This window comes from Tursiops truncatus, chromosome 10 (assembly GCF_011762595.2).
Source record: "Tursiops truncatus isolate mTurTru1 chromosome 10, mTurTru1.mat.Y, whole genome shotgun sequence".
Lineage (NCBI taxonomy): Eukaryota > Metazoa > Chordata > Mammalia > Artiodactyla > Delphinidae > Tursiops > Tursiops truncatus.
Genome location: NC_047043.1, coordinates 86559474 through 86571611, shown reverse-complemented (window position 1 = coordinate 86571611; position 12138 = coordinate 86559474). Strand labels below are relative to the sequence as shown.

The 12138-nt window shown below is 37.4% G+C and overlaps 1 protein-coding gene across 8 annotated transcripts in view; it reads left to right on the top strand.

Annotated features, from left to right (window-relative positions):
• The window catches only part of CNTN3 (contactin 3), a 321933-nt gene that overhangs the window by 114740 nt on the left and 195055 nt on the right, over positions 1 to 12138 (top strand). For all 8 annotated transcript variants that reach the window (XR_004528605.2, XM_033865296.2, XM_019947642.3 and 5 more), the window contains exon 3: positions 1591 to 1717. Coding sequence is in view for 7 of the 8 variants with exons in the window: in XM_033865296.2 (XP_033721187.1) it covers positions 1591 to 1717 (127 nt within the window). In the remaining variant the exon portion in view is untranslated. The remainder of the gene's footprint in view (positions 1 to 1590; positions 1718 to 12138) is intronic.

Genomic DNA, 12138 nt, shown 5'->3' with positions numbered 1-12138 from the left:
CAGCACACGAGGAGAATTGGCAACCAGAAAGCTCGTCAGACCTCAGCATGCAAAGTTTTTACTGGGGCTTCATTCTGCAGTCATGGTTGATTGATTGCATATGGGGTTGAGAGCAGTTTCCAAGTCACCTCATCCCATGTGACCAAATCTCCTACTGTCAGTCATGCGGTTGGTCTTTCTAGTTTGGTCAGCCCCCATCAAGGACTATCAGGTGTGGCCACTCCCACCCTCAGACCCAGGTGACCTGTCCTCACACTAAACAAAGGCATTCCTATCACATAAGATATAGATTACCTCCCAAAGGCCAGATTAACGGCAAGGCCAAATTCACTGGGCAGAAGTCCAGAGGGTATCACTACATGGACTGGAATCAGATAATCTCCAGTGTGTACGTTCTGAAAAGCTGTGTGTACTTGCTCGCTTCACCTAACCACTCTTATATTCAACACTTCTCCTCTGTGCGTTGGGAATAATTACGGTACTTACCTCACAGAGCGTGGTGGAGATTAAAGAAAAGATGTGGGCACGTGGGGTTCATGTGGTGGCTTTGCTGCTTTTTCATAATTTCAGTGATTATTTTCAGTATTATGTTATTTTATTATTCCAGTTATTATGGGAAACATTTTTATTAATGTTGTAATGTTATTACTTAGTTAAGTAGCCAAAATGGTTTCTGGGCTTTCGGGGGTTATTTTCCGTCTCGTTTTCTTTGTCATCTGTTCATGGGTTGTCTTTGTCTCTTAGTCTGATTATTCATTCTCTGCAACCTTACTGAGCATTTCAAGATAGGAGAGAAAAAGAGCGCCCCCCCCCCCCCGTGAATGTTTGTATTCAGAAATGTTCTGGTAATGATTATACAATTGCAGTAGCACAAGCATTTGGTGATGGCATTATCTCATTCCTTTTGAAATTCATAGTACAAAGACACAGGTTTTTAATTTTTTTTGTGTGTGTGTATGTGGGAATTCTCGGAATGTTCAAGTTCTCTTAACCAACGTAGAAACACTTTTTAAAGGACACTTGTTCAGTGCTGTATCCTTCTTTTCAATTTGCTAGTAGTAAAATGGAAATCCCACCAAATATTGAGTGTTTTGAGGTCAGAATGCAAAATAACATTGTCCGCATTCAGGTTTGCAGGCATGGTAGGGCTTTAGGAGAAAGACAATACTCAGGGATTCAACTGATTTCCAGAACAGCTTTAGTTTTGTAAAGAGGCTTATGACAGAAAGGCTTCCTAGACTAGGTAATTTACCAACGATAATTTAGGTAGAGTTTATGTTACAAAAAGTAATTAGTACAGCCTTGTTTATTCTTTTAAGTAATCTTATTAATATGGCAGTGGTTTTGATAGTAGTTTTCATTCTCTTAGAAGTGTTACTAGGCTGCTAAAGATGGCTTAAGTGATGCTTATAAACAAAGCAGTGCCTACAGGGCATCTTCGTGGATGAGGGAAGAAGCAAAGCCTGCTTTTTCTTTCCTTTTTTTTTTTTTAAAGAGCAGACACTAGTTGCTTGCTTTTCTTCTTTGATTGTAGAGTGCAGCTTGTACAGTAGCTTTTACTTATTACGATTATTTTTCCCACCCATATAGGTGAGCTGCTCTTACAAGGCCCAGTGTTTATCAAAGAACCCAGCAACAGCATTTTTCCGGTTGGTTCAGAGGATAAAAAAATAACTTTAAATTGTGAAGCACGAGGCAACCCTTCACCTCATTACAGGTACAGTGGAATGTTTGAAAATCCAAATTAAGAAAAAACGATGTGGCGATTGTGAACTTTTTTTTGCTTCAGTATATTTATGCTATCGGTAAGAAATAATACATGAAGCTATAGTTGTCTGCTGTATTCAGCAGAGCTCATACATAAACATTTGGCTCCATATTGTATATATTTGATTGATTATTCATTTTACAGTAAGATTTCTTGATTAAAGAGAAACGTGGTAGCGTCTCTTAAATAAACAATGTATTTTCTTTGATTTGTGGTAAAACAATGTATAGATTTGGATTTACATGTAGTCCTTGGGAACACATCCATTGTGGGGGTGAAATTCAGTGTGTTGCAAAGGTATGTAGCAATCATAGTTTGTGAGAAAGGTAACAGCATCTATCCTTCCTTTGCTATTTTACTGAGTATATGTTAGAAGGTTCATTAAGTATAGAAGAATAAAATGCATTCCTACTGAAGTCATTTTAATTATTCTTGAAGGGAAAATAAATTTATTATATTTTTTCATGTGAAAGTGTATATCTCAGATTATATAAACAATAACTTGTTCACTGAAAACTTTCAAACAACACAGAAAGGTACAAGGAAAAAAGAAAAAAAAAGTGAACTCCCATCACCTCAAGATAAAAATATTAACTTTTGGGAGATGACGGTGGATTATTTGGATGGGATGGATATTTACTTTGTTAAATAATACAAGATTAACGATTTTCACTTTTAGGGATGCTCAGGGGGCCCACTTTAATGAAGAGATGAATTATTTATCAATAGCATATGCTGCTTTTGTATAAATGGTTATGAGAAAATGCTTGAGGTACCTTGAAAACAACATGCTCTTTTGAGTACTGTGAGCATTGGTCTGCAACACTCTGTTTACAGTATTAGTTCGCTTGGCAAAACCTTTTCTATAACCTGCAGAACAAGCAGACTTCAGCCTTTATTAGTGAAATTCTAAATGTTTCGAGTAGATCTTCTATTGTTTGCTTAACCCGTGTAGATAATAGAAAGGAACAGTCATTGTTAAACTGGGTCAGCATTAGGCTAGAAGGTAGACCTTGGTATTTTTGCATCTGGAAGTAATCAAGGTCAGTTTCTTTCAACAGTATTCAACAACATATTTATTGAGCACCTGTTGTGTGTTTTCAACAAAATAAATGCAAAGATTCCAGGTTACTGGTTAGAATTGACAGAGGTGATAGAAAGTTTTCTGTCTGCCTCTTCCTTAACCTATAGAAATAAGAAAAGTATAACATGATTTTATTTTTTTTTTGGCTGCACTGTGCGGCCTGTGGGATCTTATTTCCCCGACCAGGGATTGAACCCGCGCCCCCTGCATTGGAAGCGTGGAGTTTTAACCACTGGACCACCAGGGAAGTCCCTAACATGACTAAAAAAACAAGAAACTGTGTTTTATGAGCGAGTTCAATTAACCAGACATAGCACATACAAAAGCTGAAAATATTTTCTTCTTTTGGGGGAAGATAAACTGATCCACTTAACAAGACATGATCCTGGAAACATTTATTCCTGGCATTTTTGTAGGACATTCTAACACTTCCTAAATATATCTGTTTGTTTGTCCCTGAAATGGAAGATTATCCTTTTAGATACGACTGTGAATATTATAAAGAATCCATGTAAATGACTCATGTGTGGGCTGGGTTTGTTTGTTGTTGTTGTCAGTAAAGTTATTTCCTGGCATTTATCTTGTGAATAATTTGGTGATAAATGTGTTCAGCTGCAAAATTGTCAAGATACAAGATATAGTCATACAGCAGTTTATTTCTAAATGAATAGATGAATTATGTTTGTAAAGTTTAATCAAACAGCAAGAAGACCTGAGCTTAGAAATCCAGAAACAGCCTTTTGTTGTAATTATTTCTTTATATATCAGGTATTTATTTTAATTCCAGATTAATACATTTAAAGTGATACCAGGTATTTACACGATGCCATTGTGTAAACATAATGTATTTGTTTAAACATACTGATAACATGTATAAAATGTTGATAAAATTCTGCCTTTTTCACCATACTTTTTATGATTTGTTGTATGTCCTGAGATATTATATGTTGAAATTTAAAAAAAATCTGTATCTGAGATTAGGAGATGTGTGACTGAAATTGACTTATTGGGTTTAAGTCTGATAAATGAAGAAATTTTACATGCTAGTTATTGTTTTAAAATATTTGGTTTATAGGAAAATAGAGCAGACGCTTTCATTATAGCTCGAACGATTTTCTAAAGCTAAGAATTCTAACCAGTATTCATCCACGTCTCTACAAATGACCCAATTTCATTCCTTTTTATGGCTGAGTAATATTCCATTGTATATATGTACCACATCTTCTTTATCCATTCAATCTAAAGACTGTCATACAAAGTGAAGTAAGTCAGAAAGACAAAAACAAATATCGTATATTAACGCATATAGGTGGAATTTAGAAAAATGGTACAGATGAACCAGTTTGCAGGGCAGAAACTGAGACACAGATGTAGAGAACAAATGTATGGTCACCAAATGTATGGTCAGTGTCAGGGGGGTGGGGTGGTGGTGGTGGGATGAATTGCGAGATTGGGATTGACATATATACACTAATATATATAAAATGGATAACTAATAAGAACCTGCTGTATAAAAAAATAAATAAAATTCAAGAACAAAGAAAAAAAGAATTCTAACCAGTATAAAATTTCACTTTATAGTCATTAGAAATTGAGACCTTGGGGGCTTCCCTGGTGGCACAGTGGTTACGAATCTGCCTGCCAATGCAGGGGACATAGGTTCGAGCCCTGGTCCAGGAAGATCCCACATGCCACGGAGCAACTAAGCCCGTGCGCCACAACTACTGAGCCTGCACTCTAGAGCTTGCGAGCCACAACTACTGAGCCTGCGTGCCACAACTAGTGAAGCCTGCATGCCTAGAGCCAGTGCTCCTCAGCAAGAGAAGCCACCACAATGAGAAGCCCGCGCACTACAACGAAGAATGGCCCCAGCTCACCGCAACTAGAGAAAGCCGGCACGCAGCAACGAAGACCCAACGCAGCCAAAAATTAATTAATTAATTAATTAAAAAAAAAAAGAAATTGAGACATTGAAAAAGCACTAGGGAACCTCCTTTCATTGTGAAAATATTAGACTTTCCTATAATAAGCAACAACTCCCTGTTATCTATGGTATCTGTATAAGTAATAGATTGTGCTAATGGAATAAATGGGAATATAGACTGATGTGGGTTGTAATCATGACCGTGTCTACCTAGATAACACCTTCATTTATGGCCTGATTTTTTCCCTAGCTTTTGACTTTAGTAGTCAACCAGGTAATATTCTGCATTTTTCTTTAATTGTTCCAGAAGAAAATATGCTTGCTTGTTCTTATTTTTTGTTATCCTTTAAAAATTACAGATAAATAGTGTAAATAGGTAATGACTTTGAGGACATAAATAAATAGCATGGTTTTTTTTTTTTTTTTTTTTTTACATGAAGTCAGAGAAAGGATACCTTTTTGTAAGTATTTACAAATCTAAGCACATAGATAGAGAGAGGGAGGGAGGGAGGGAAAAGAAAGATATCAAGGAGGAAAATTAGTGGTTCGTGTGAAGCTGTAAATTAAAAGCAGTCCAAACACATTTCCCAAGTTTCAGAATAAAGTGTATGAGTCTTATAAAAGAATGTCCTTTGAAAGCCCAGAGCTTGTCTTATAGACTGAGGCAAACTTCTCTGATGAGAAATCTTGTCTTTGTTATTATCCCACTGGGTAAAAAGAACTCTTAATTGGCCATATTAGAAATCCAAAAGTTCAGAAATTCTCAAGAGAAATTACTTGTTTTAGGGTTTAATTGAGAATTTTATTCCTTCTTTTGCATCTTCCCGCCTGAGCCCCAAAGCCTGTATTTAAAGGTTAATTAGTATTCAGTCTCATTTTAATTGCTGACGATGCTGAAAGAGGTTACCCTGAGGAAGTATTAATAACTTTTTTAAATGGGAAGGATTTTCTCCAATTTTTAAAGGGTTAAAAATGCCCATCATTTGCTAAGATGAAAGATCCCAAACAGGAGGCTCCCTGGTCACCTCTACTGATTCCATTCAGGATTAAAAGGGACCGCATATTTGGGTTACACTGGAGTATAGTATTCAAATGCCAATGGGGACCAGGTGAGTAACAAAACTAAAAGAGGTGGCCCTGCCTTAGGAACATATGGACATATTGAATAATGACTGGAGACCGTCCCACATTCAGCCACAAGTCCGTCCACTGGTCACGACTGCCCCTTAACACTAGCCAGTTGTTACCATCCAGGAATCATGGTCCAATATTACAAAACCTTTTCAAGACATGTATAAAATTGAGAAACTGTCTTTTTTGAACTACTTCTAATGTTGACTGTTTTTCTTTTTAAATATAATGTAGGCCAAAGAAGATAAGCCTTAAAAGTGAATGTGTCCCATGTGGCCTTTGTGTTCACAAAGTTTAGTCTAGCTGGAGACTTACAGGCTGTGCTGTCCAATATGGTAGCCGGTAGCCAAGGGGGTGGCCATGTACGTTTAAATCCGTTAAACTGGGAATTCAGTTCCTCAGTCACAGCAGCCTCATTTCAAGTGCTCAGCAGTCACATGTAGCTAATAGCTACTGTAATGGACAACACAGATGAAACTTGTGGTGCTTGCAGAAGGTTCTATCAGACAGCACTGCTCTACTCTGACCCTTGGATCCACAGCCCTTTTCTATAAATGCTCTTCTGTTTTTCTCTCATCACAAGGAAGCAGCCAGAGCATCATTCTCTTCCAGCTTTATATAACAAATAATTTTAATAAAGTACAGTGTGAGGAATCTTGGATATACATGTTGTAAGGACTATATAACATTGCAAAATGCAGATCTCTCAGCCACAGTTTCTCCCTTTTAAGTTCCCTATAATGGAGTTACATCCTGCACATGTTTAATTTACTGAAATGCATTCAGTCTAAGAACGAAGAAAAAATAATGGACTAATTTCTGCTCACCATTTATTCAAGGAGTAAATGTAAGGTGTTTACTCGTTATCTAAACACACATCCGTGTGGAGACCCACCCCATAATACTATACATGGAACCACATACAGTGTATAGGATAGAGCATATATAGCATATGTATTGTGTATAATATATGATACATTCTATTTAATGAAATGTGAAATATATTTAAAGTATGTTTTTGATTATATGCAATTTGTCCCTTATGTATATCTTGTTGCCACGTAAGATCTGATGTCACTGTTATTTTACTTTTGTGCTCAAGGCAAGTAAGAATTATTGTTCCTCTAAATTCCCTTGGCCCTAAGGAAATGTAATTTGTTCTGCTAGATTACGAGGCCCAATTCTCTGAGCCTGTCCTCAAGCTCAACTCCTTTTAGCATCCTGACTTCTCTAGCTGATGAGCTCTGGGCCCCGCACAGAGTCAGCTACTAAGAGCAATGAAACGTTTACAAGGTTGGAATGATCGCACACCATAAAGAAGAAAGAATTTCTTTGGTGCCTGAGGCAAGCAGAGGTGGACAGTGTCTCTTACAGGGCATTTGAAACTTGGCTGTGCTACTGTCTCTCCCATGAAGCCTTCTCGATATCCTCAGAGCTGGGTTCCGTGCTTCAGCCATGTACTGCCCATTGCACCTAGGCCTTCCTGGATTATAAAACTTACCAAAATGAAGTGGGTTTGCCTGGTCGGATGTAACTTCCTTCAAGGTGAAGACAGTGTGTTCTTCATCCTTACATTCAGAATGCTTAGCAAACAGTGAAAGCTAAATTGGTGGCGTGAAAAAAGAAATGGAATGAAGTTAACAGGGAGGAAACAAAGAGAGGCAGTTTGGGGTTAGATCGTATTTCGGGAGTCAAGAGTGTCTCGAGGGATCACAGGATCAGAAGTGGTCCATTGTTTATTCTGTAGGATATTCTTAAATTTGGATTGAGTCCTTCTTTTTGGCTCTATTTTAAGACAGATTGCCCTTGAGGTGACAAAGATGACTGCTTAGGTCTACTTATATCCTCCACAGAATATTAACTGGAAAAAGAGGACATCTTTCCTGTTAGAGTCATCAAAAGCTCTGAATGGCGTCAGAAAAACATGAACTAAAAACATAGCTAATACTGTCAGCAGTCAGAACCCAGGAGAAATGTGGAGGTTAGATTTTAGATATTAAAGATGACAGTTAAAAAATTAACATCTTTTTGCTGCTGGTCTTATGTTTTGGTAGTGAGGCAAGGGGGAAGGAAGACACATACTGATCAAACACAAGTTAAATCAGTTGGGTCACAGTTGTATTCTTGACTAATCACTAAGGCCTGAGATACGGACTGTGCTCATTGGCCACTCCTGGGCCCTGGGAAGAGTGGCCTCTTCAAAGGAGGAGGAGAAAGATGCTACCAGAAAAAGCTGAAATGGATGCAGGGAAGGCAGAAATAGCAGCCGTCTTCTATAATTCTCAGAGTAATTGAAAGACAATCAGTGATGAATTTAAACGAGGCTTTACCTATGTAAACTGAACAGTTGTTTTTAATCGCAGTGTAGCTTTAATCTCTGTTTGCCTCCTTTTTTTATTATATATGTTTAAAATTTATCAATGAGTGACAAATGGGAATCTGTGTCATAAAACACATTTAAAAAACTTGATTTTTAAAAACACAGCATCACAATTTAACTCATTTGTATCTTCAGCAATAATTGCTGAAGCCTAACTAGTTATTTTTGGATAAAGTATTGAATATGCAAATTCAGACATTCATTCTTTCAAGGACTGCAATTATTCTCATCACTTCAGTAAACATATTAACAAACATTGCATTTGAACACAAATTCATTTGCTTATTAACTTGAAAGCTGCATCTAAAACCACAAATTGCTTCTGTGACTAAATTCCTAATTTTCCTCTCAAACCCCAAATAAAGTATTGCCTGTTGACTTAACAAGTATTTAATGTGGGCATATTTTCCAAACCCAGCCCCAGCCCCCTAAAGATGTTAGTAAATTATTTTGTCCTTTTTGTTTGGTTTTAGATCAAAGTCTAACACGTGATATTTGTTTTTCTTTGGAATATTGTTTTTGTTTCCATTTTCCTGACCAGACTTTATAAGATGGGTGTAGATATCTTGAAGGACAGTATTAATACAATCAACCATGAGCTGAATGACATCCTGGGATTATTTTGAAACTACCTGATGTCACCCAGTTTATTGTCACTCAGTTTTGTTAGTTTCAATTTCAAAGGGTGACTTGTTACAAAGTTCTAGTGGAAGACCCAGTTTAGGACTCGGTGCCTTAAATTATACTGACAACAAGATACAGCTATGTTTATCTTCATTATTTTCATTCCATACTAGTGTGGTTTTTTGTAAGAGGTTGCCATATACAGTAATAGCTAGTATGGTAAATTAAATAACAACTCGTATGGTAAATGAAAATAATTATGCATTCATTCCCTGTCTTTGAGATGTTTGTTGGTAATATGGATGGCCACAGTTAGGGACGACTGTATGGAGGCTAGTGATGGCTAGGTTAGAGGGTAAAATAAGATTGCTCCAATTCAGGAAGCTTCTGTGAGCACCTACCATGCATAACCTATTATGCCCGATGGTGGGAATTCAGCAGTGATTGACAGTCATCCTCCAATGGGGCTTATATGGTTTGAAAAGCACCTCTCAACACTGAGAATCTAGGCTTTTTATGCTGATTTAACTCACTGTTATGTAAATTTGTGTTTGCACACAAACATACACACACACAGTCTTACACATAGTTTGTTCTTTGTGTTGGAAGGCAGCGATTCACGTGCTCTCAGTTACTGATGTTTTAGTTATTTCCTGGAAGTCACCACTGTAGTTTTCATCACTTAAAAGTAATAACTACCAGTTGAAATATCTCTCATGTCACATACCTTATGTTTTATATTCAAGATTCAAAAACTGTTAACCTGAGGGCCTGTACGATGTTTTAAAGAAATTGTATTTGAGATTTTTAGGGGAAAAGGTGCCATAGCCTTGACAGTTCTATCGTGGCAGGCTTGGCCCGGTTTTTCATGCTCACTTTACCTCCCTAGCCTCTCTCCAATGAGGTCGATACCAGCTTCCTGTTGTGTAGAGGATGTAACTGAGACTTAGAAGTGGACTGATCCAATCCATGCTGCCTCAGGTCAGCGATCAGAGTAAGTGGCCCAGGACTTCTTCCAGACCCCCAACCTCAAGTTACTGGCCTAGAAACAAATTCACATATAAGCTCCGCACCAAGCAGTTAAGGGGGATGAGAGCTCATTGCCTGAGAATCAGAGCTGTGAAATATGAATAATAAACCATTTCTTACCTGTGGATTCTAAAAGCAAATCCTAATTCATGTAGAATGAGCGTTTGATCACTGAAGGCAGACAGTGAACTTACAAGATCATTCAAGAGTGTTACAAGATGATGATTATGCAGAGGTGCTTAATCTTGTGACATTTGCCACTGAGCTAAAGCTACAATGTTAGTGTGATTCTAGAGCACAGTGTAAATGTTACATGATTGAAATGCTGGTGTACGTAGCCCCAAGAGCCCCAGAGCTGTCTTCTTTTACTGAAGATCACTGCATTAAGCCTTTTGGAATGGAATTGGGGTATGCAAATGTTACTTTTATGAAGTTTTAAACAATTTCCATATTTCAAAAAGATTTCACTCTGAGATTTTAGAGTCCTCAGGAACTTCAAAATTCCTTCGTAAGGTAGACATCTGTAACTTTTACAAAGGATTGTGAATGTGCAAAACTAAAAGTGTCTACCTCTGAAAGCTTCCCAAATTTATGACCCGAATGTGCCACTTACCTGTCACAGTCTTACCACCATGCATGATGTTCATGAACTCTGAACAGCTGGATTACAATTTACTGCAAAGGAATTAAGTCTAATTTGTAGATTTATTGGACACGTTCTTTGTCTAAGGAGTATATGTGTGTGCCTTCAGTTTTCATGGATATTTCTTATACAGAAGATCATATTAGAAATATTCAGAAATCGGGCCCAAATATGAATATTTTGTATTAGGAACTTAAGTACATTCTTTCCTCAGGATAAAATAATATTTCGATGCCCAGGCCCAGAGATTGCTTACACATTGCAGAGTTTAAACCAAGACAACCCTTTTGAATTCATATATTTTCAGCAAGAGGAAAAACAACCATTGTTTAATAAGATATTAAGAAATTTTATATCACCTGGGGATGAGTTCCATTTAATGATGAATAGTGTTAAGGAGGAGAGAAATAATGATATTGCTTTGTTAAAAGAAAATTAACCTTCTTCAGAGTATCTCAAGTATATCTTTGCTCGAAGAGTTTGCTAAAACAAATGCACTTATACTTTCGGTCTAGCAGAAGCATACGTAAAAGAGAGTAGCTTTTACCTCTTCACATAGTGAAATAATATAGAGATTTTGTCTGTATGACAAAGACTGAGCTAAAAGAAGTAAGAAACACTTATGCATAATAGAAGAAATGTTTTCCATTTTGGATCTTCAGTCAAAACTTTGAGATGATAGCTTTTAGATCTTAGACACTTACTGAAATACGGTATTTTCCCACATACTTTATGATCTCTAAATCTTTCCAGCTGTTAAATGGGCAAGAAGAAGTGCTTCTCTATATTTTTATTTAGCTTTACAATTTTCCACATAGCCATTGTACCTTTATTATTCATCAGCTAAACAAGAAAACAGAATTTTCAAATGAAGCCATCAGACATGCTTCATCAGGCCGTAAACATTCTAGACTCTGGAGCTGAAATCCTTTTTCCTTGGTACAAACTGTTCTTTGTAGGTAACAAAGCCACAAGTACCCTTTGTCATGAGAGTTTTCCATTCAAAAAGTATGTGAAATTAACTATATTTTTCCTGCTTTGCATTTAGAGGAGATCTCCCCTCCCTCCTCCCCTGCAAGTATTAAACCATTTAGTAACTGGCAAGCCATTTGCAGCTTAAAAATTCAACCCACCCACTTGTGATTTACTATCAGATTTATTCTTTGAAGGTCAAGCCCAGCATGTGTTTCGTCCCATGTTTCCCTGACTTCTCAGGCAGGTACAAATGCAGACAAACCCTATGTGGAAGACACAGCCCGTTCCACACGAGAGGAGATGACCAAAAGCATTGAATCAAGCAGGTTACGAATAACCCACGTCTACTCTAGGAGGGTGGCAGAAGAGAAAAACAAAGCAGACAGATGGAACCTCCTCCCTTGTTAACAGTGGTGCCGGCCCATTTGTTGGCTGGCTGCCCTGAGCCACCGGCTTTACATACATTGTCTAAATAAATTGATAGAACAATCCTATGGGAAAGATGACATTCTCTTTATTTTACATGTTAAAAACTTAGGCTTAAAGGAGTTAGCTTAATTGCCCATGGTCACACAGCTGG